Source organism: Oculina patagonica, chromosome 14 (assembly GCF_052425735.1).
Source record: "Oculina patagonica isolate OP01 chromosome 14, crgOcupat, whole genome shotgun sequence".
Taxonomy (NCBI): Eukaryota; Metazoa; Cnidaria; class Anthozoa; order Scleractinia; family Oculinidae; genus Oculina; species Oculina patagonica.
In genome coordinates this window covers 17,599,223-17,625,309 of record NC_135771.1, presented here as the reverse complement: position 1 = coordinate 17,625,309, position 26,087 = coordinate 17,599,223, and the positions used below count along the sequence as shown (strand labels likewise).

General features: G+C 32.7%; 1 protein-coding gene across 1 annotated transcript in view; it reads left to right on the top strand.

Annotated features, from left to right (window-relative positions):
* LOC144638613 (uncharacterized) overlaps positions 1–26,004 on the top strand; it is a 44,438-nt gene extending 18,434 nt beyond the window's left edge. Inside the window, exons 15-18 of the mRNA XM_078497813.1 lie at positions 21,867–22,085; positions 22,921–23,143; positions 25,064–25,243; positions 25,529–26,004. Coding sequence (XP_078353939.1) covers positions 21,867–22,085; positions 22,921–23,143; positions 25,064–25,243; positions 25,529–25,827 — 921 coding nt within the window. The 3' untranslated portion in view covers positions 25,828–26,004. The remainder of the gene's footprint in view (positions 1–21,866; positions 22,086–22,920; positions 23,144–25,063; positions 25,244–25,528) is intronic.
* The last annotated feature ends 83 nt before the right edge of the window (positions 26,005–26,087 follow it).

Genomic DNA, 26,087 nt, shown 5'->3' with positions numbered 1-26,087 from the left:
GAGTTCCCGCTTATTTTAACTTAATATGCGTTTCATTTTGAGTTCCCCATCAGTTGTTTATCTTCTCCGTTTTATTTTGAGTTTCCTCATGTTTTATCTTCTTCGTTTCATTTTGAATTCCCTCATGTTTTATCTTCTTCGTTTCATTTTGAATTCCCTCATGTTTTACATGTAACTTCTTTGTTTCATTTTGAGTTCCCTATTGTTTTAACTTTTGTTTCATGTTGAGTTCCCGCTTGTTTTTACTTTTGCGTTCCATTTTTAGTTACCTCTTGTTTAAACTTCTGTGTTTCATTTTGAGTTCCCTCTTGTTTTATCTTCTTCATTTTATTTTGAGTTCCCTCTTGTTTAAACTTTTTCGTTTTATTTTGAGTTCCCTCTTGTTTTAACTTTTGCGTCTCATCTTGAGTTCCCTGTTGTTTTTACTTTTGCGTTTCATTTTGACTTCCCTCTTGTTTTATCTTCTTCGTTTTAATTTGAGTTCCCTCTTGTTTTAACTTTTGCGTTTCATTTTGAGTTCCCTCTTGTTTTAACTTTTGCGTTCCATTTTGAGTTCCCCCTTGTTTTAGCTTTTGCGTTTTATTTTGAGTTCCCTCTTGTTTTAACTTCTGCGTTTCATTTTGAGTTCTCTCTTGTTTTAACTTTTGCGTTTCATTTTGAGTTCCCTCTTGTTTAAATGTTTGCGTTTCATTTTGAGTTCCCTCTTGTTTTAACTTCTGCTTATTTGAGTTCTCTCTTGTTTTAACTTTTGCGTTTCATTTTGAGTTCCCTCTTTTTAAATGTTTGCGTTTCATTTTGAGTTCCCTCTTGTTTAAATGTTTGCGTTTCATTTTGAGTTCCCTCTTGTTTTAACTTCTGCGTTTCATTTTGAGTTCTCTCTTGTTTTAACTTTTGCGTTTCATTTTGAGTTCCCTCTTGTTTAAATGTTTGCGTTTCATTTTGAGTTCCCTCTTGTTTAAATGTTTGCGTTTCATTTTGAGTTCCCTCTTGTTTCAACTTTTGCGTTTCATTTTGAGTTCCCTCTTATTTTAACTTTTGCGTTCCATTTTGAGTTCCCTCTTGTTTCAACTTTTGCGTTTCATTTTGAGTTCCCTCTTGTTTTAACTTTTGCGTTTCATTTTGACTCCCCGCTTGTTTTAACTTTAATTTTGCGTTTTATTTTGAGTTTCCTCTTATTTTAACTTTTGCGTTTCATTTTGAGTTCCCTCTTGTTTTAACTTTTGCGTTTTATTTTGAGTACTGTTTCCTCTTATTTTAACTTTTGCGTTTCATTTTGCGTTCCCTCTTGTTTTTGATTTCCCTCTTGTTTCAACTTTTGCGTTTTATTTTGAGTACTGTTCCCTCTTGTTTTAACTTTTGCGTTCCATTTTGAGTTCCCTCTTGTTTCAACTTTTGCGTTCCATTTTGATTTCCCTCTTGTTTCAACTTTTGCGTTTCATTTTGAGTTCCCTCTTGTTTTAACTTTTGCGTTTCATTTTGACTCCCCGCTTGTTTTAACTTTAATTTTGCGTTTTATTTTGAGTTTCCTCTTATTTTAACTTTTGCGTTTCATTTTGATTTCCCTCTTGTTTCAACTTTTGCGTTTCATTTTGAGTTCCCTCTTGTTTTAACTTTTGCGTTCCATTTTGAGTTCCCTCTTGTTTCAACTTTTGCGTTTTATTTTGATTTCCCTCTTGTTTTATCTTCTTCATTCTAATTTGATTTCCCTCTTGTTTCAACTTTTGCGTTCCATTTTGAGTTCCCTCTTGTTTCAACTTTTGCGTTCCATTTTGAGTTCCCTCTTGTTTCAACTTTTGCGTTCCATTTTGAGTTCCCTCTTGTTTCAACTTTTGCGTTTTATTTTGAGTACTGTTTCCTCTTGTTTCAACTTTTGCGTTCCATTTTGAGTTCCCTCTTGTTTCAACTTTTGCGTTTCATTTTGAGTTCCCTCTTGTTTTAACTTTTGCGTTTCATTTTGACTCCCCGCTTGTTTTAACTTTAATTTTGCGTTTTATTTTGAGTTTCCTCTTATTTTAACTTTTGCGTTTCATTTTGAGTTCCCTCTTGTTTTAACTTTTGCGTTTTATTTTGAGTACTGTTTCCTCTTATTTTAACTTTTGCGTTTCATTTTGCGTTCCCTCTTGTTTCAACTTTTGCGTTTCATTTTGAGTTCCCTCTTGTTTTAACTTTTGCGTTCCATTTTGAGTTCCCTCTTGTTTTTACTTTTGCGTTCCATTTTGACTCCCCGCTTGTTTTAACTTTTGCGTTTTATTTTGAGTTTCCTCTTATTTTAACTTTTGCGTTTCATTTTGAGTTCCCTCTTGTTTCAACTTTTGCGTTTCATTTTGAGTTCCCTCTTGTTTCAACTTTTGCGTTCCATTTTGAGTTCCCTCTTGTTTTAACTTTTGCGTTTCATTTTGACTCCCCGCTTGTTTTAACTTTAATTTTGCGTTTTATTTTGAGTTTCCTCTTATTTTAACTTTTGCGTTTCATTTTGAGTTCCCTCTTGTTTTAACTTTTGCGTTTTATTTTGAGTACTGTTTCCTCTTATTTTAACTTTTGCGTTTCATTTTGAGTTCCCTCTTGTTTTAGCTTTTGCGTTTCATTTAGAGTTCCCTCTTGTTTTAACTTTTGCGTTTTATTTTGAGTTCCCTCTTGTTTTAGCTTTTGCGTTTTATTTTGAGTGCCCTCTTGTTTTAACTTTTGCCGTTCTATTTTGAGTTCCCTCTTGTTTTAACTTTTGCGTTTTATTTTGAGTTCCCTCTTGTTTTAACTTTTGCGTTTAATTTTGAGTTCCCTATTGTTTTACCTCACCTATAGCGTTTCAATTTGAGCTTCCTCTTGTTTTATCTTCTTCGTTTTATTTTGAGTTCTCTCTAGTTTTAATTTTTGCGTTTTATTTTGAGTTCCCTCTTGTTTTAACTTTTGCATTTCATTTTGAGTTCCCTATTGTTTTACCTCACCTATAGCATTTCAATTTGAGCTCCCTCTTGTTTTATCTTCTTCGTTTTATTTTGAGTTCCCGCTTGTTTTAACTTTTGCGTTTCATTTTTAGTTTCTGCTTGTTTTATCTTTTTCGTTTTATTTTGAATTCCCCCTTACTTTAACGTTTACGTTTCATTTTCAGTTGTGCTTGTTTAAACTTGTGCGTTTTAATCTTTTATCTTTTTTTTTAGGCACATTGTAAGGTTTTTTTGTGTGTGTTTTTTTTAATTTTACTTTTATGAGGGCCTTTATTGACAACAGTTTAATTCGTAAAGCTGATGAAGTAACCCTATTTACAGAAAATAATGGCTTACTTATTAACTTCCTTACTTACTTGCATACTGTTTGAGTTCCAACTTGTTATAAATTATTCGTTTTTGCTTCTTTTACTTCTTCTTTTTTTTACTTCTTTTAACTTCAGGTCGAGAATTTATGAAAATATCCGTCTTTAACGAAAGAAAAATTTATAAAAGAGATGTAACAGTGCAAGGCATATAAAGGGTATACAGAGGGTGTTTCAAATGTCTATGCTCTTCTTATTGAATGGAGAAAAGACGGCTTTTAAAACTGTTACAAGTTAATAACCTATGATTACACTGGATAGCATCTTTAGTCTTTCCAAAGGATATCAGGTCTGGACCATTTTTTGACAAGCCCGGACAAATGTTTGTAATAACGCAAACTGATTTATGTGATATTGATTCAGCCAAGATCGAACTAGACCCCAGGTTTCCTCACTTTCATGTAAGAAGCAATGACGTAATCCCTCACCGGAAGCTGGGAGACGATTACGTCAAGCTACATAAAAAACATTTATTTTTCCTGCGTGAAATATATATCCTTCGTGTAAAAACGTCAAGCCCAGAGTAGTACTTTTTAACTTATTTCAGCACTTTTTCAGGTAATATTTAAAACATTGTTCCAGCGGTGAAGATGTACGAGTAGTATAGTACTTGGGGGTACGAGATCATTTTTTAAAAAATAATCTCATCCCCCCAAGTACTATACTACTGCCCGCCGACTGGAACAAAACTGAAATCAAAAATGAAATCAAAAATAGAATCAAAAATGAAACCAAACCTCGAAGCCAAACTGAAAACCAAAATGGAATCAAGTTTGAAAACCAAAATGAAAAAACCAAGCCTGAAAAAACCAACCCTAACTCAACCCTAGGTTCAAAATAAAAAACTTCTTATACTCTTTTTTAAAAATCTTGCATCTTAGTGCGTTTAAAATGAACGTCTTATATTACATTTTCAATATAATATTTTGTATTTTTATCAGATTTTTGAACATGTTTTTATGTAGGATCATATTTGATATAATACCGAGATCAGTACAAATGTTAACTAATCTATTTGATTGTTCCTTTTCACTTAATTGTAAGAAAAGTGTATTGTCTTTAATGCAATGTTTTTCTATGATATTCATCATCTCAACGAATTTTTCTTTGATGTAATTTGATGCCATTATAATATTTATTATACATTATTTTTTATATCTCTTTTATAGTGGATTGTTCATTTAACATTCAGATAAATTTATATTATCATCTTTTATAATGATTTCTATTTTTTTAATGTTTGAATTGATGATTTGTGATTTTAAAATATCAATTTTTTTAACTTGAGAATCTAAATGATTACATAGTTCTTGTAATTCGATGATGTTTTTTATTGAATTTAAATTTGAGATGGATTGTAAATGGAATAATATTTTTTCATTTAATTGAGCTCTTTTATTGAGTGCTATTACAAGTTTTAGTATAGATATTACATGTTTTGAGCAACTGTTTGTATCATGATTTGATGTTATTTCATTGATTAAATTAGATAATTGGTTGTTTTTTATTTCTGGTTTACTCATATAATATTATGACACATTTTTTTTTATATGTGTTTTTTTTTTATAGTGCGTTTAAAATAAACTTTGAATTTTATAATGCCCGTAAGCAAAACTTGTTAAGCCATCATCAAGTATATACCGTTTATCATCAAAACAGCTCAGTGATATTTTATTAATCTCATAGCTTCCAAGTTGATGGCCTTGACTTCTGATGGTTTTCATAGTATGATGCATCTGTGTTTTATTGAATAAGGTCTCTTTGTAGTTTTTATGAGTCATATCTTTTTTAATAACATATTTTTTAATACCTTTCGCTGTTCTTTCTTCTTTATAATTGTCTTTTACATATGAATACATTTTGGATCTCAAACCAACGAATTCGCATATAGGCACTCCTGCGGCTTCATCTTTGAATTTACCAATGACTTTCTTGTTTGTTTCATCAAAGAATTGTGATTTTTTAGAATAATCACTGTTATCGAATTTCTCTTTGTCATTCCAAAAGTCTTGATATACATCTTCAGCTTCAATTTCATAGGTTAAACTGTCTGTATCTGTAAATAGAAGCTTAGCTTTATCTCCATATTTTTGTTTGATATGATTATAATGAAAATCATACATTTGTGTTTTACTGATATCTAAAATAGTCATACCCACATATGCAGGTTTGTTTAAAGTGATTGTTTCTTTAATCTTATGCACAGCCACTAAATTGTCGTTAAATATCTTGTTGCTTACATATGTTGGTTTACTTGTTAGTTTTAATAGCTTCTTTGTATCAGTTACCAGTCTAATATCTACTCGCTTCCTCAAATTTTCCATTGTTTTTCCAAATACGCTGTTATTCATAAGCTTAAAGAAGTCTTTCTCAAAAGCATTTTTAGCATTTTTACGTTTTTCAGTATTGAAATCGATGTATTGTTTTAGCCAAGGAGATTGATTAAATTCTAATGCTCTATGAACTTTTATTAGCTTTAATCCAAGATCTAAATAAAGCTGAAGATTTCGATAATGCGTGACATACTTTTCTTTATTATTTAGGGTAGGTATCAGTTTATGTACTAAACCTGTTGATATATTGTATTTTTTAGCAATGTTTTTGCAATAATTAGACAACATGTCTTTGGTTACTTTTACTTTTTCTGGAGCACAAGGATAATCATTATGAGTATTATGTAATGTTTCTGTGTATTCCAAATCGACTTCTAATATTAGTCCTTTTTTGGAATCATTTTCGTATTTCGATAAGTTTGTTTCATTTATCTGTTTTTGTGTTAACCATCTAAAGCATCCAGTTGGTAGATATTGACTCATAGCCCAACCATAGAGATTATTAGCATCAAGATACATTATATACTTTGAGGGCGCCTTCTCATCATATTCTTTCATGTATTTATTGTTTGCTTTACCGTATCGATTGGCTATATAACTAATGCCTCCTCTCATACCCTTTTCAATGAATTGATACATGTCAATGTCAGTCATCAACTCTAATTTAATGTCAGTCATCTTTAGCATAGCATCCCAGCTCAAACCCGGCGATGTGAAATAATGGCATGGATCTAGCTTATAATACTTAAGACAGGTCTTACGGAAGCTTTCAAATACATCAGCAAGCAAAAGTACATCGCTTTTAAGATATAAATCGTGATATTCACCCATATTTTTCATCTTAAACGTTTTCCAAACATTTTTAGCATGCTTATAGTCATCATCTGATATATGCTCATCATTTAATATACTGTAAAATTCTTCTTTAGTTGGTAGCCCTTCATTAAACTTAACAAAACTATCCATATGATCGTATGGATACAACCCTTTCTTAGCCATAAGATTAAGCTTATCACCTTTAAACATTTTAGATGTATATATTAATTCTTCTCTCGGAAGATTACTAACCAACTTCTCAAGACTAGAACTCATGAATTGGAAGCTATCGAGGAAGGTTAAATGAGTACCAAGCATAAAGGCCATGTATTTTTCCATATTGTTGGGTATAGCATTGATATTCATCTCTTTGATCTCTCCTTTTTTATTTTTGTATGTATGGTTCTTAACAATAGCTCCGATCTCTTGCATTATAAAGTGACTGTCATATCCCCTTAGATTATGAAAAATGACTGGTATTTTAATTTTATCAGGCTCTATTCTTAATTTTAGATTGCATTCTTGGTGTGCTGAGCCTCTGTATTTACCAGTGATATGACAATGATCTCTGACTCGAATATCTTTTTCGGTATATTCTTTATCACAGATATGACATGCTTTTGCTTGATGAAATGCATCTTCATCATCTTGAGTCATTTTTAGTGGTTTTTTGAAGAATTTTCGCATAGTCGTTTTGCAATATTTAACTTCATCTAGCATAGCTTCCATGAATTTGTAAACAGCCTTTTCACCTCGGTATATCTGAACAGGCTTTGAATATTTATCATTATAGCAACAAACAACCTTATAACCATATCCACAATCTTTGTGTTTTTGATAAGCTTCAGTAAATGATTTATCATCATTAGGCTTACAACCAGATATCTTTTCTGTTATTGCTTCAAAATCAGCATATATGGTGAATGGAACTTGCTGTTGCTTATGAAAGTTATTGAATTTTAGTATATTATTGTCTTTATCAGGCATTTTAACTGCTTGTGTCCCATTGACTTGAATGCAATTATCTTTGTGATCGTTTAATACTCTCTCAGAACTAAAGCACTGGAGACAATGCATGCAGAAGTACTTCTTTTCTTTGTGTTTTGTTTTATTGTACATGAATTTATTGAAATCTTTTATTAGAACATAATGCTTGTTTTCATTTTCAGTTATTAATAATAAATTCATCTGATTGTCATACTTTTCTTTTGATATATAAATAGGATATGCTTGTTTGTTTTCATAACCGAATACATTGATATTGATTTTATTCTGCGTTTCGATTTTATTTATCTGTTTTAAATTGACGGGAAAATCAATCCCATCATAATTTAGCTTCTCAATGTATGCTTTATCCGATTTTTTGATCCTTTGAGGGTATTTTTTTTGATTATTTATGTGTCTAATATGACACCATCTAAAACATTCATTATCTTCATTTTTCATGTTAATCAATCCTTTCGAACTGTTTCTTAGTTCATATGGTAGCTGAATATAGGAGGAGCCTTTTATTGGTTCATATTTGACTAAATTTATATAATGACCATCAACTGATTCAATAGTCCATCCTGAGCCTTCAGATATCCATTGAGCTACGAAATTTAATATCTGTTGTTTAGATGCTTGTAGTAATTCTGTGATCTCTAGATTATTGATGATTGTTTGTGGTTTGCAATTAAAATAAGCTGTTTTATATATTACACTATCGCCAGTCATCTTTGAAAATGTCACCTTAAGAGTTTCAGCAAATTTGAGTCCTTTCATGGCTGATAGTTCTTTTATGATATGATATTCAACAGCTTTCCTTGTGTTTTGTAGTTGTAATAACGGGTCTTTGTTGTGTTTTATACCAATTTCAAAAGACTTTGTGTAACCTTTCAGAGCTTTATCAACTTGCTCTATCTTAGTCCTTGGTAATGGAATTGGTTTTTGTTTTATAGTCCGTGGCATGGGTTTAGGCTTGTAATCATCCCTAAACTCAGTAGGTGTTTGAATGATATTTTCTTCATAATCTTGAATCATTTGTTTAACGTTTCGTCTTGGAGTAGGCTTCGGAGGCCGTGGTTTGTAAATATTAGGTTGGTTTGCTTTTAGTGATAATATCATTTTTATAAGATCGGTTTTCGATAGCTTAGCTAGATCTGATTCGTTCATATTATTAGATGAGATATTTTTATTTTCCATTTTTTATACTATATGAAATTATTATTTCTTTAAGTGTCTTATAGTAAAATTATTTTTTTTATTTTTATAAGATCGGAATTTTCGATAGCTTAGCTAGATCTGATTCGTTCATATTATTAGATAAGATATTTTTATTTTCCATTGTGTATTGTTATTTTCAATTATTTCAAATCTATCATCATCTTCTATTGCTTTGAAAACAGCATTTTTGAAATGTTTTTTTGACTTCAAATGTGTCCATTTAGCTGCTAATGAACTATCGTAATTACATATATCGCATTTCCATCGTTTATTTAACATATACTTAGTCTTTGAATTTTTGATAGCGTTTATTCTATCAGCGTCGTTATCATACTTTAAATTTCTTCCCATTTTCTCTTATTATACTATAAATGATATTTCTTTATATCTTTTACTATAAATATATTGTGCGTTTAAAAATAACCAGTAATAAAATATTATTGGTTGTCATCAACAACGATTACAATATAATGACATACTGTGTAACGACAATTGGTCTTATACAATATATGGTTACATAACTTGTCATTATATTAATATAGTGCGTTTAGATATAAACAGATAATTATTTTCTTTAATATATATATAGAATGACTGATATAACATTAAATATCAAACACCTTTTAGAATCTGATCAAAGCTCGAATGATATAGCCTTCATTAATAAAATGTATTGTATTCAGAGCATCCTTAAAACAAATATTTGTATTATTAAAATGCTATCTTCAGACATATCAAATGAAGACAAAAACCACCGAAACGACGACGGGGGAGACCTCGTAAGGATCAGCATTAATATTTATTCAGTTTACGGTTTTAGCCATAAGTTATAAATGATTAATGACTAAAAAGATGGTTTCACAATGTTTACATTTGAAGGCATTCTCGGAAATTATAAGGGGGTTTTTCGATGGCGTGATTTTTCGGCTTACGCGTCAGCAGGTTTTTTTGATCAATGGCGTGATTTTTTGACTTACGCGTCAGCAGGTTTTTTTATCAATGGCGTGATTTTTCGACTTACGCGTCAGCAGGTATTTTTAATCAACCAGTCTTTAAAAAGGGAGTTTTTTGATGAATTACGCGTCAGCAGGTATTTTTAATTTAGGCTATATCAAGTCGATAAATTCGTTTTTGAGGTCATGAGTAAGAATTTTTTTATTATAAACTTTTTGAGTAAACTTTACTCAAAAAGTTTATATGCGTTGCGTATTCAATTACGAGTGTTTCCATAATTGCATTTTAGACGATATAACAATGCATGCAAACAGAGACAAACTCGATGATAGTCTTCATAACTTAATTCTATTGCCTTGAACCATCTTTATATAAATATTTATATATGAGATGTTTTGTGATACATAGCGATTTAAAAATAATGGGTGAGGGTTCTTGTATTTTTTGCAATGAGTTATTATATACAGGCGATAAAGTTGTTGATCATTGCTGTGATAAACCTGATATTTTGGAAGATGCATATATGAAAGTATGCCAAAATTGCGGGACTCAGAATTATAAATATGTTAGCGAGTATTTTGATTTTTATAGAATACGTCGAAAATCGGTATATCATCGTAAATACCATATTAGGAATGTTTTAAACGATTTATGTATTAAAAATGGAGTTCAATTGCCTCATAATCATCGCGATAAGATTTACAAAGTGTTTCATGAGATCGATACTATTCTTCCATCTATAAATAAAAGAAGAAAGAGGATGATCTCAACGAAATATATTATAAGACAGCTGTTTAAAATGCTCGGTATCCCATACAATTTCATCTGTGTTACTGAATCAAAAAAAACGCGAGCTTTTAATGATCGGTATTGGGGTGAGATTTTATTGTTGAAATTTGATGAGATTATGAAGATTATTCTGAAGTGAATTTTTTATAATATTTTTTAACATATTCATCTACAGTGGGGCATTGATCAATTACTATGTCGTCAAGCACTTTTAGATCGGTCAGAAAAGCATTTTCGTCTGATGGTAAGCCTCTCAAGAAGCATTTTATCTGTATACAAACTTTCTCATAACTTGTGTATGCAAATTTGCATTTATTCACTTTGTCAGATATGTTACTCTTTGTTATATAACCATGAATCAAAACACCCGATCCTGTCAAACAACCTATAACAATAGGATTAAGAGTGATACTACCAACAACAGTACCTATGACAGTCAAGCCAATGGAGGACATCTGCAGAGACAGATAAACACGTTTCAATTTCTTATACTTCCATTTATAACATGTCTGTAATCGGTGGTAATTATTATACAGGTCCTTCAATTCCTTCACTCTATCTTCTGATAATTTGTTGGATATGTGATTAAAATTCATCATATATCTTCTCATATGTTATATGATTATACAATGTTTCGTTCATTCGATTTTCTATTTTTTATTCTGTTATATAATTTCCTGATATTTTGGATCAATCGTTCAATACTTTTTAGTATCTCATGTATTAAATCTACAGCTTTCATATATATATATTGTTTATACAATTAAGCAATTTATTCAAAGAAAATTCCTTTCGCTTTGTCTATAAACTGGACTTTGTGATACTCTTTACTATTTACTGATATTGCTGTTTTACTAAAACCGATTCTTTGTATATAGTAACCTGAAGAAATTTGAAGGCTAGATGCATTCAGCGTATACCCCGAGAAAATTTTATCGAGACTAATGCCGTTGTTACATATACCGATTCTAAATTGATTACCTATTTTAGTATACCAGAGATTCAAATAAACACCTATGTAAACATCTCTAATTTGCTCATAAGATACATCTAAATCATAATCGAGTGATAACTGATTAGACTCTAATTTCACCCATGGAAAATCAAAACTACTACCATTGTCGAAGTTTATTTTAATCCTTTTATTATCACTGGGCTTATAGTCATATTTAAATGCCATATATATAGTCCAGTCATTGGATTCAGTGATATTTTCATTTAAATTAATTTCGAAACCACTCATAAAGCCGTTTTTTGGATTAAAATCTTCTAACAATTTTGTGGGATTAAAGACAAAACCATTATTTAATCCCTGAATTACCGCTCCGTTTGCATCTGACATGATGAATTCAGATGGATCCGTTAGATCATAAAAATACTCGAAAATTTTATGGTAATAGCTGATGTTTCTTTTTTTATCTATTTTTAATTCAAGATCAGACTTCAAATTGTCCCGAAAATGTTTTAACTGTTCATAATTAACAGCTTGGTCATTAGTAGTAGCTGGTTTAATACCATAAATAGCCTTTGTTTTCATATCAATTGATGCATTGAAAGCTATTCTATCATTTTCAACATAATATAGCTGATCGTATATCCTAGAATTAACGTCACTCTGATAACCTTTTATTCCATAAATCACGATATATGTTTGTAATTTTGGGACATATGCGTTCCCTGATTTCATCTTTAAAACGATATCAACATAGAGATAATTATTAGGATGTTGTTGATATTTATTAATTTGTGTTATTGTTCGAGTATATCCATCATAAACTCGCGTAGTTGATTTGTCGATGTTGTCGATTGATGAAACAATATCGATATCTAGACTATCATGATCTATTTCAGCTGGAAAAAATAGCTCGAAAACCATTGTGTATCGATTGATTGGTAAACTATATACATTGATACCTAATCTGCTTGAGTAGTAGCCTTTATTGCTGTCAAGTACCAGCTTACTGTCTACAACTTTCGTATTAATTTTGTGATATGGAGTCGGATGATCAATTAAACTACCAAGCTCGATATCATTTTCTTCGCTTAATTGATTGATACTATCGGTCATTATATGGGCAAACGTGTTTTCTTGACCAACGGAAGTTATATGACTGCTATCAACATGATCAAGCATGTATTTTTTGTTTACAGCGTCTGTATCATTGGTTGGGCTTTTTAGATTTGTTATTTTATGAGAGTTCATATCGAGATTAGCTTGCATCGAATTACTGCCATCAATATCAAGCTTGTTTTGAATTTTTTGAGTCAAAACTCGTCCTACGACCTTCTTTAAAAAAGTGTTATCGACGTAAAATTTGTCTGCCTTGCTTTGAATGGAATTGACTAAAACTCCTGCTGTCTTCTTTGTTAAATAAGTAGTATTGACGTACGATCTGTCTGCTTTAGTCAGCAAGTTTGGCATCAATTTCAGTCCTTACTTTGTTATCCTCAGCACTAACATAGCCTACGTTTGGTACAGATCGATCGTTATATAAACTTGGATAATACACTTCGGTATTTTGCAATGAAAGTCCAACGCAATCAAAATGGGTTTCATCACTGTTTTTTTTCATTAAAAATTGGTTGACATATCTCTTGTTAACAGCACTACTCAAGTCTTTTGCATATGTATCGAGATCAGCATCAAATGCTACGTCATTTGGTGTCTTTAACCCAAATATTTTCTTTTTGTCCATATTATAATCACCTGAATCTGTTAGTTTGAAACCAACACCGTCTTTACCATCTTTTCCATTTCTTCCAACAACTGTTTCTTTATTTTGCAATAAACCGTTAGAATAACTCATTATAGATATTATTTAGATTATAATGGTTCGTTGAAATTTTTTGTTACGAATTTTCGTGGCTTATCAATATATAAAAAGCTAAATGGGTCTGCAGTTGCTTTGAGATAGTCGTTTTTACTGATTCCAAGTTCTCTGCAAATCATTCCTTGTTCATTATTAGATGGGAATTCGAAAATACAGTGATGAGTACAATTTAATCTGATTGTTTTATCGGTATTATAATAGCTTTGAGATAAATAAATGCAACTGCAATTTTTATTTCTTGAATTTGTAAAATAGTTGCGTATTTCGCTATCATTTTTTGATCCCGTATTGAGATAATCATCAAAGATGACAAGTTTTTGGCCTTCATCTGATATTTTATCAAGCGGTATTATTTTATCATTACTTGCTTCAATAACAGAATAACCAGCCTCTTGACTAATGGGTTCAAAGGTATTGAAAAGATGTTGATATTTTGATTGCTGAAGATTTTTCCCATAAAGATATATTTTATCATAAAACAATAGCCGATATATCATATCAAGTAAAAGGTTTGATTTACCTCCACCTGATGGTGAGGAAACCAGCATCCGAAAACATTGATTTGGCATGAAATCGTATAGTTGTCTAAAGTTTGAGGCCATATCGTCTTCAGTGTCATAATTCGGTATTCTCATTATATTATATGGGTATATTATTTTCAGTTCAACAAGGTGTTCAACACGGTGTACATCAAGGTGTTAAACGCTATGTTAAATGTTGATTTTTATATTCAATTTTCATTTTTTATGTAACGTAATAATATAAAATAAAATGAGTTTACTTAGATGGAAAGAGCTTGCAAAGAGTAAATCTGATTTGGGCGATAAAATCAATTATGTTAAAAATGCAATCACACAAAATAATATCGGTCAGCAGACAAGCCAAGAGTCATTTTCGAAGGTATTCAAACCAGTGACAAGTAAATTAGATGATGTAATTAAAAGTAATTTGCAGATAGCAAAAGTACCCAAAAATCGTGTCAAAAAGGGGATGAGAGGTGAATTGGAAGCTCCAGATTACTATCCTGAAGTTGATCCTTTTGAGGATATGGACGTAGATAATTTATTTAATGAGCCTGTAATGCCACAAAATGAAAAACAGATTGTACCGAAACCACCAACATATGAAGAATCTTTAAAAGATCTTTTAGAAGGAAAAAAGGAGATTTATGTTGATCCCCAATATTTTCCTGAATATGAAGATGAATTACCTCCTGAATATGATGAGGATGAAATTGATTATGCTTTAGATGCTGATGATGAAGTAAGTGAAATACTAGATGACGTTGGTATCGACGATTATGATGTAGTGCAAATGAAATTAGATCAGCCTGAAATGACACCAAAGAAAACCAAGAACTATCTTAATAAGATTTTAGAGAAAGCCAAATATAAACGGAGACAATTGAAAGGTTTCAAGGCGAATGTTACTAAAGAATATAATAGGGGAACTATATCTGAAGCGGAAAGACAGATTAAAAATAAGAGAATAAACAATGCAAGAGTTGCATTAAATGACTACATAAAACATTACGAAAGTAAAGCCAAAACGATAAAAGGTTCTGGTATTCGAAAAAAACAGAAAGGTGGAAATGTTATATTTTTTAACGATGTAAAACAGCTTCTCAAAAAATTGGAATTGATCATCGGTTCAATAAACGCAGGAAACACATCAGTTAAAATGCGAAATATGGGAGTCGCTATATTAGACACACTTTTAAAAAGGTCTACTATAAATAAACAACAATATAAACAGATATATAATCTGTACTTTAAAGTCTAATTTATGTAACTGTATTATATATATGGATCGTGAGTTAGTATTATCATCATATAGTGTTAAAAATCAAGGTAATAACACTCCTCAAAATTTTACAACTAAATTCAACAGGCCTATAACATTGGATAGCAATTACCAATATATGATAGGCCTCAATCGTATTATTAACATGTCATTTACATGGTTTAATGTAAATCCCTCATATGGTAATCAGCTGATTAAATATAGTTCTGATAATGGGAATAAATTTGAAGACATAACTTTCCCTGCAGGTGTTTGGAATTATTCTGAATTTGATGAATATATTAAAGAGATTACTAATACAGGAGATGATGATAACCCTATATATCCCATCTCTATTGATTTTGATTCAACAACATTCCGAGTCACAATCACTTTATCTCAAAATTATCAACTTGATTTGACGCATAGCAATTTCAACGACCTTATAGGGTTTGATAAAAAGGTATTAAAGGATGCGGTTAATATTGGTCCAAGAGTCCCAAATCTAAGCCAAGATACCGATATATTAAATGTACATTGCGATCTAGTCAATACTTCTTTAGTCGATGGCGAAGAGTCGGATATCATTTATACTTTTTCGACCAGCGTACTACAGCCGAGTTATTCGTTTACAATCGAGCCTCGTAGGGTCACATTTAATCCGGTTAATAAGCAACAGATAAGTAGCATTCGAATATACATCACAGATGGGAAGAGACGGTTAATTAACCTGAATGGAGCGGATACGTCTTTTTCATTAATTTTGAAAAGGATAGAATAATATAACATAATAGTATATAATGAAACCATATGAATTCAAGAGGTTTTACCATCCAAAATTTGGTAAATTTGTATATAAGCACAAAGGGTCAGGGATTATCGTTGATAACATTTTCAAACCGATGAAGAGTGTTATGTCGTCTGTTGTTAAAAAAATTGTCAAGCCCTTAGGTAAGAAGGCAATAAAATCAGGTATTTCTCATGCAGGTGATAAACTGGGTAAAAAGGCATCAGAAAAAGCCGGAGACCTTATAATGGAAAGGCTTAGGAATATGAGGAAGGGAAATGCAGGGCAAAAGGCACTATCCCCAATCTTACAGAAAGTAAATACCTCACCTGTCAGACACCAACAAAAAAATGAAAGTACTGATATGATCATCAATAGATTAATATCAGGATCAGGTGTAAAAAGAAGGCGTTGAGTAAAATGAATAAAATGATTAAAAAAATTGGTACATAATTGCAAAATTATATAACATAATAATATAATGTCTTTCAGAACAAGTGAATACTTACAGAGATATGAGTTGGTTCGATTTCAACTCGATGATGTTATTCGAGTCCCAGCTAACGGTCAGCACCAACTTAAAAACGGCTATAAGTTCACGATTAATGATAGAAGTTCATTCTATGATTGGTATAATGCGTATTTCGAGGTGCAATTTCAGGTGCAAATGTTAGCTGATGGAGCAACCACGGGGGCGAATCGTATCACAGTTATTAATGGAGCACATTCATTGATTGCCCACATGATGATTAAATCAGCAGGAAAAATCGTTTATGATACCGATAATCTCCATAAAGTTACTTTCGTTAAGAACCTCCTCGAATATAGTGACGATTTTAGTCGCTCAGTAGCAAAAAATAGTCTTTGGTATCTAGATACCGACCATAGGATAGCAAATGCTAATCAGAATGCAGGGTTTGAGGCTAGGCGACTTTTGACGACAGGTCTCAATGATGTCAATGTTGTTATACCTCTAAATCGTTACAGTTTCTTTGAAGAGCTGGAAGGTCGAATGTTACTCCCAATGCAACTCCAGTTCAATATACAGTTACAGAATGACGCCGAATTACTTAAAAAGGCCGATGATGTAGCTGATGGACGAGTAGTCCTTAATAGATTCCTTCTATGGGTTCCAAAATTGACTCCAAAAGACAGCCTATATGATAAGTTTGTTAGTTCCTTCTTGGTAAAGAACACTTGGACGTATATGCGCGAAATGTATGAGGTTTCCGCACCAACGAATAGCAGTGGATTCTTCCAGATCTCATCCAGTATTGATAATGTTAAGGCTATCTTTGTATATCTACAACGAGCTAAATCAAACAATGCAGATGAAAATCCCTATGAATTTGATACCTACAATATCAATCTTGACCGTGGGAATGGTAGTTATTTGACAACATGCCGATTGGAATACGGCAACGGAGTGTTTTATCCTGAGACCGAATATGATAGTGAGTCCAAAGTTAGGATCTTCAATGATTTGATGTCTTATGGTATGAGAAAGAATGATTACAACAGCGGTACACAACTCAACTTGGCAAATTACAACTCTCTCTATCCTATTATCTTTTTTGATTTATCATATCAAGCAGAGCGAGTAACTAGAGACCCAAAGCAGTTGATCTTCAGATATAAACTAAACGCTAATAGTGCTGGAGATAGTCCTTTCAACGTCCATGCCATCGTTCTTTATGATGAGACAATCGTCATTGACAAGGTGGGGAATGAGCTGGTTATTGTATAAATCAATCAATTGAATATTATGTATAAACCATTTTATTTTGTATACGTTTTATAAACTAGAAATTATATAACATATAATATATATACAAGTAATGACAACTTATCACTCTCATAAAGTGAATCTGTCAGAAGGACAGCGAAGGAAGCTTTTGACTGCTCATAGAAATAAAAGTGAGATCACTATTCGCTTAAGCAATTCAGATATGACTGGCAATGACAGTTTAATGCTAACTCAACGACAAATCAATAAATTGAATAAGGCTAAGAAGTTAGGTGTTGGATCTGATTTAAACATCTCAAAGTCACAAATTCGAAAGGTCATTAGGCTCGGTCATGGGGCACCGCGAATTGGTTTTCCAATGATTGGAATTAGTGCTCCGAAAACGAAAACAAGATCAGGAAGGTCAACAACTAACAAATCAACAACTGATAACACTTCAAAGAAGGATGGGGGAAATATCAGAATACCAAGTAAGAAAGAGATATTATCTTATAGGAGTCCTCCAATAATTGGATCATGGAATGAGTATAATAGGTTCCTCAAATCGGGAGGTCTGATTGTTCCAAAAAAAAAGATTTTAATACCCAAAAAGTAAACAAGCCAAAATTCCATAAGAATATTCCCATGAGTAATTTTGATCTAATAAAATGGTGTTCATATTTGAATATACCAATAAAAAACGTACTAATGAGAGACGAGACTGTACCACATAACCATAAACAAGCATTATTTATATACAATCTTCAACCCTCATATATGAGGGGAAGCCATTGGGTTGCTACTTATGTAAAAGATAAGGTAATCAATTATTTTGATAGTTTTGGCATGCCTCCATTTCAAGGTATAGTCGATCACGCAAAAAAGAAGAATTTAACATTGCTACATCAAAACAATCAGATCCAGAGCATAAATACAACCACATGCGGATACTTTTGTCTATACTTTCTCAACAAAATGAATAAGGGGAATTCGTATTATAATTTATTGAAAGTGTTTGACATATATTACACAATGAAGAATGAAAAATTCATTCAACATTATTTCAGAAATATATAACTCATATATATACAATGACTAAATCGTATTGTGTACGTGAAAAAATACAAACTAATTCAGTTCCTGGTTCTGAAAAATATGTGAGAACAAAAAACAATCGTTTAATGCTCAAATCGAAATGCGTTTCTTGTGGTATTACTAAAACTCGTTTTGTGAGTGAGAAAAAGGGGCGAGGAGTTGGTGAAACGATTAACAAAAAGGTCGGCGAAAAGATTCCAGGATTTCAACAAGCTCAAGACGTTGCAAGCTTCATAATGGGTATTACTGGTGGTGATAAGGATTTATTTAAAAAGTATTGGTCGGGAGATATCGCAAAAGGTGCCTTCAACACGAAAAACGGATTATTCTCAAAGAAATTCTGGACATCTCCAAGTGAGCATCAAGATCCGTCATGCTCTGGAACCGTTTGGGATAAAAAAGCAGGAAAATGGAGGAATAAATACTGTGATTAATATCTAATCAATATATATATAATGGTTAAATCATATTGTGTAAAACAGAAGAAACAGACTGAGTGTATACCAGAGTCTGAACAATTTGTAATGGCTAAAAATGGACGTTTAATGCTTAAATGTAAATGTGTTGAATGTGGAATCACTAAAACTAAATTTGTCAAAAGTCAAAGTGGTGGAGCTCTTGCTCGTTATAAAGGACCATCTACAACTGATAAAATAGCATACATGGCTTCAAATTTTGTTACCCCAGCACCAAGTTTTGGTGCTATGGCTAGACTTTTAGCTGGGCAAGCTTTCAAAGGAGTGAAAGACAATGTTGATTACTACAGAAAGGGAAAAGGTATCGATATCCATAAAGCTATTTTAAAAGTAGCACCAAAAAAGGGTTTTGTAATGCCTGGTCATCGTTATACAGGTCCTGGTAATCCTTTAGAGAAACAGGTAAAGTGGGATCAAAAAACAGGTAAAATACTGGAGATATATGAAAAACCAACAGGAAAAACAGATGCCGTCAGCATGCAACATGATGTAGATTACAGCGTATGTGCAAATAAATCCTCAAAAGATCAAGTAAAGTGCAAAAATGAAGCAGACAGGAAAATGGTTAAATCCTTAGACGCAATACCATGGAAAGACAGGCAATGGGGACATGCTTTGGCTCGAAATATAATAGCTGGTAAATCGAAAGTAGGTATGGGTATAAAAAAAAAGAAGTCAAAAAACGGAAAAGGCCGTCGAGTGAAGAAAGCTGGCAAAAAGAATTAGCTGATGAGTTACACAAACCAATAAAGCGTAACTTTACTCGACGGCGTGTTATAGTTAACCATATTGATAAAATATGGTGTTCGGATTTGGTCGAAATGCAACAGTTTAGTAAATGGAACAAGGGATATAGATATCTTCTCATGGTACTGGATGTTTTCAGTAAATATGGTTGGATAGTGCCACTAAAAGACAAAAAAGGTGAAACTGTAACTCAAGCATTCAAAACAATATTCAAAGAGGGGCGTAAACCACAATATCTTTGGACTGATAAAGGGAAAGAGTATTACAATAAAAATATGAAGGAGCTTTTGGAAAAGAATGGTATAACACTATACTCCACCGAGAACGAAGAGAAGAGTAGTGTTTGTGAACGATGGAATAGGACAATTAAAACCCGAATGTGGAAACAATTCACTACTCAAGGTAATACGACGTACCTCGATATGCTACCCAAGCTGTTAAAACAGTATAATAATACCAAACACTCAAGCATTAAAATGACACCTGTAGAAGCCTCGAGGAAAAAGAATGAAGGCTTAGTATATTTCAATTTATACGGTGACATGGAAACATCAAAACCGAAACCGAAATTCAAAATAGGTGATAAGGTTCGAATATCGAAATATAAAAGAAATATTTTCGATAAAGGGTACACCCCAAACTGGACCGAAGAAATTTTTACAATCGATAAGATACAATACACTAATCCTATTACTTTCAAATTGAAAGATCTCAATAATGAAGACATACAAGGAAGTTTTTATGAGCCTGAAATGTTGAAAGCAAAACAAGAAGTATTTCGTATTGATAAAGTCATTCGGCGGAACTATAAGAAGAACCTAGCTTTGGTAAGATGGAAGGGATACAGTGATGACTTTAACAGTTGGATTCCATTCAAGGATTTACAGCAAATTTAAACGCACTACAATAAAAAGAAATAGCTAATGAATTTAACAACTGGATTTCTATGAAGGATTTAATATATAAATATATATTAAATATATTTATATATCAATCAAAATATAAAAACAAGAATTTAGTTGTCAGTAATATCACATATTTGTTCGCCCAATATGAACCATATATCAGACCAGTATCTTTGATTAAATTCTTGTGTTTTTTGTTGTTTACTAACTTCAATATAATCACTTGGTATATCTAGATGTTGAAATATCCTCTTTAACAAATAACGAATACTTATAAGCCTATGTCTTTCTTTTTCCATATTTCTATCTTTTTTTATAAATTTATTTATAGCACTAAGATTTACAAAAATTAATTCAAATATTTCAATTATTTTTTCCCTTTGATTATCGCTAATTAAAATTTTATTCTCAGTGCTTAATTTATCAATTATTTTATTGATATGGTAAAGTTTATTATTTAGTTTTTTTTTATATGTTTTATTCATTTCACATTCTAATTCATTCCATTTTTCAACGCTCATACGATTTGTTGCCATCAGTTTCCATATTTTAGTATAATTAAATTTATATACCATAACTTTTCTATATAATAATAAAACATTATAATTTTATATAACTTTTAATAGTGCGTTTTAATCAGCATTTTTATTAGACCTATTTTTATTTTGAACCAAGGGTTGAGTTAGGGTTGGTTTTTCAGGCTTGGTTTTGAAGGGTTCGAATTTCAGTTTTGGTTCTGTGATTTGATATCAAGGCTTGTTTAAACGCACTAAGATGCAAGATTTTTAAAAAAGAGTATAAGAAGTTTTTTATTTTGAACCTAGGGTCGAGTTAGGGTTGGTTTTTTCAGGCTTGGTTTTTTCATTTTGGTTTTCAAACTTGATTCCATTTTGGTTTTCAGTTTGGCTTCGAGGTTTGGTTTCATTTTTGATTCTATTTTTGATTTCATTTTTGATTTCAGTTTTGTTCCAGTCGGCGGGCAGTAGTATAGTACTTGGGGGGATGAGATTATTTTTTAAAAAATGATCTCGTACCCCCAAGTACTATACTACTTGTACGTCAAAAAGTCACTCCTCCTCGTTTATTTACTTTTTTTATTTTTGGTATTTATAGTATCGTTTGAATATGCTCAGCGAAGCCAGAATTCCTCTATGGCTAACAGAAGTAGATGTTCTTGAAAAGGACCCTGTGAAACGCGCAAATACCCTGGAAATTGTCATGCGCAGTGCATTCAGCACTCCAAGTGTCCAAGGGTTAATTCTCTGGAGTTTCTGGAACTACAGTTCATGGCGTGGACCGTACACTTCTCTTGTAGATGGGAACGATTGGAAGGTGTGCGAAAATTTGAAAATTGTTGATAGATAAATGTTCTATTTAACTAGTTGAAACTACTGAAGCAAAAATGTTTAGTTCACGAGTAGTGTTGGCTAAATTTTACAGTAATCCCACAATATTCTTACCTTCGTCAGCCCGGCACAGTTATCAGATTTGATAACTTAGTGACGTCACAACAAGGCGCCAATTCGTTTAGTTGTTGCAACTTAACCTAAGAAACCATACACGGACATTAGCTACGTATACTATGAATCAAAGATTACGTCATCTTCCATGAAATCGTAATATATTTGTAATGTTCATTCTAATAATTCTGATCTATCGCCTTACATAACGGTATTTTAAAATAGTTTTTTACCATTCCGTGACAAAAGTAGTAGCAACTTTATTTAAAGAGGGGATCGCATCACACGATAAAGTGCTAAAGCCTAATTGGCCATTTATCCAAAAAAATCACAACATTAAAATTGTACGTACCGTATTCAAGGACTAATTAGTTTCATTCAATACTTTGGGATGGTGAAAATTTGACTAGGCTATAAAATTAGAAAAATCGGCTACGGATCCACAATTATTATAATTTTATACTTATATAGCAGTGTAATGGGGGATGGGGAATGTCAGCTGTTAGTGAAAAAGGCATTCATTTGTTTTCCGATGAGATTGTTTCTTGTGCTTATTAGAGATTTTTTTTTTTTTAAAAAGAGTTAAAATTATTTTTGAATCGGTTTTTGTCATTTATCTTTATCCAAGACGACCCCTTTCATTTATTATAATAAAATCATCCTTCTTAGTTCACTTTACTTATATATCATTTCATTTTAACACACAGATAAATGCCGCTGGTTTACGTTATCGCACTCTCTTGAAGCAATGGACGACGCATGTCACAATGACACCGACTTTTATTGTCGAATCAGAGGCGTATTTTGACATACGTGGCTTCCTCGGAGATTACGATGTGATTTTACAACTTCCCAATGGACAAAACAGTACACAAAGCTACACTTTGGACCCGGGGAAGGGTGCACTCAACATTGAACTGCATTTGCCAGGTAGCTTAGTATGTTTCTCTGGGTAACCGTAGTACAGTGAGGTAATAAAGGTAAAGCCTGCTGCCAAGTGGCTCATCAGGCCGGAGCTTATCTCGGTTTCTGTAGCATTAAGCGGCTAGGAGTATTGCTACTCCCCCCTGGATGGGATGCTAGTCCATCGCAGGGTTACCCCCCAGCAGTAAATTCGCCGAACCCATTTATACACCTGGGTGGAGAATGGCACTATGAGAGTAAAGTGTTTTGCCTAAGAACCCAACACAATGACCCCGGCCAGGTCTTGAACCTGGACCACTTGATCCGGAGTCCGGCGCACTAACCATTAAGCCACCGCGCCTCCCATAGTACCCTCCCGTAGTACAGTGAACTCCCTCTATAACGGACACCTTCGGGGCACAATTTTGGATCCGTAAATATAATAGAGGGAGTTGCGGGAGTTCCTTAAGGAATTTTTTATTTGCCAGGACTTTAGCTCGTGTCCATAAATACAGGGGGGTCTCTATGGGGTTAACCGTTAGCCGTAAAACGGCCAAAAATTTAGCCGTTAGGCGTAAAAATTGGAAAATTTTAACCGTTAGCCGTAAAATATGTTAACCGTAAAAAATAGGTCAGTAATTATAAAAAAAACCGAACTAGTTCACCTTATCGTGCCAGAACGGCCCTGAGACCTAAAATATGTTTTTCAATAATGGAAATTAATTGTTAACTTTTTAAAACAATGAAAATTAACTGTTAACTTCTGTTAACCGTTATGGAAATAAATTAACCGCTAGCCGTAAAAAAGCCAAAATTTTAACCGGTTAACCGTAAAAGCCACCACACCATTGAGACCTTCTTACAGGGTGTCCTTAATTGCAAGGTTCCATAAGGTGGAAGTTGCCTGTACTTAAATTAAAGGGGCCGTGTTACGAAATTTTAAGTCACTCAGTTTCTGATGTACAAAGTTATTCTTTTAAATTGGAGGAAACTTCAAAAGAACATTTTTCTTATATGTTGAGAAAACAGCAAAGAAGCAAGAATAAAACGAAAATTATCTGGGACGGTTACGACTCAGAAAGGTTATACCGGCGGATTTACGAACAACAGACTTGAAAAAAATGGCAATGTGTTGACTTTAGCTGACCGTAGTTGCCCTCTTAAACAATTTACTTTCTGAGAAAGATCTAATTTTCTGTCGTCATGAACGTGGGATAAACAGAATCTAAGTTACTGACGGCGTAATAACCCACCCCACGACCTCACACTGATTGGAGGCTCATACACTGAGGTACAGGGAGACTTTAAGACGGAATCCACTAGGAAGTCGAGTAATATTTATTAAAGTTGGACAAAAATCAATTTCCAGAATAATTTAAATCCTATTGCGTTATTTCCTACCCTTAATAAAAGGTAAAGATGTAAGTAATTATCCGTGATAACACCAACAACAATTTCTTATCAGAGTCTGAGAAAATGAATTTCAAAGTTTACAAGGTATGGGCAAAATCTCACCTGTAGCCATTTTGTAAATTCGTCTTAAGCTATTCAGTGGAATTCAGCGGAACTGTTTTCGATGTGTGGTGTTGTTAGAAAAGATTTCTTTTGATAAGCTATTTGAAGCAGTAACAAAAAAGTTTGCAATAAGGTGGAAATAATTCTGGTACAACAATTTCTTATCAGAGTCTGAGAAAATGATATTTAAAGTTCACAAGCTATGGGCAAAAGCTTACATCTTTTAAGCGATTCAGTGGAATTCAGCGGAACTTCAAAATGTGTTTTCGATGTGTGGTGTTGTTAGAAAAGATTTCTTTCGATAAGATATTTAAAGCAGTAACACAAAAGCTTGCAATCAGGTGTAAATAGTTTTGGTACATAATTTTGTCCAATAACTACTCGAAGTCCTGGCGGATTTCCTCTTAATTTCTGTCAATGTCTGCTTTTCAGATTCTCCTACCGTTAAGGAAAACGCACAGTTTGCCCCGAAACGTCCACAAAGTGCGCCTTTTAAAGCGGCACCGCCAAACGTTCCCTTTCCTCAGGAGCAACAGGACTCTGACGAAGACGATAAAGAAACCGACAACGAGTTTCCAGAATCCGACGAAATTAGTCAAAATGGATTATCAGGTAAAATCATCAACTCACTAAACCACTTAACATTAATCACAGCATCGCTTCTTGCAGCCACTAATGTCTCCTTTATTTGGAGTTGTTTCTTATGGTACAGTTAAAAAAATGATCTTAACCCAAAGTAATCTGACTAGGTTTATTTTACTGCTAAATACAGTTTTACCTCCTGTACACTCAAAACCCGATTACTTCCCAGAATATCCCGCGAAATGTTAGTAACTCGTATATCATAAATTTAAATCGACATGTGTTTTGATTATTTTTTGTTTTTGTTTTTCTCAGATTCTTTTATGTCTTCAAGTGGGACATTTGTTGGTTGTTATGACAACACAGATCCACTCCGGCAACCCAAGCATAGATACGAGGGACATCCCGCTATGGTGCCAGATATCTGTGTTCAATACTGTACCTCTAAAGGCTTCCCTTTTGCTGGCCTATTGATGGCCTCTGAGTGTTTTTGTGGATTTTACTTCAATGACGATTCAAAGGTCACAGACGAAAAATGTAAGCTGCCGTGTCAAGGAGACCATCGGCGAAGCTGTGGTGGACAGAAATTTATTGCTATTTATTCCACAAGTTGAACGTTTTTGGTCGCATGTATATAAGTTGCATTATTATTTAAATCTACTCAGTGGGTCACACACTGGGTACTTAATCAGAAATTAGTGTTTGAACTTGCGATCTTCCAAATCGCCAGAAACACTACAAAACTGTAAAAATATATACCGCGATAATATAAATACTAAAATTGTCTCTGATATCACTATTTATATCATTAAAGAGAACTAGGTATAGGCGGAAAATTGCATATATATGCAATAAGACTTTTTTTCTAGACTTT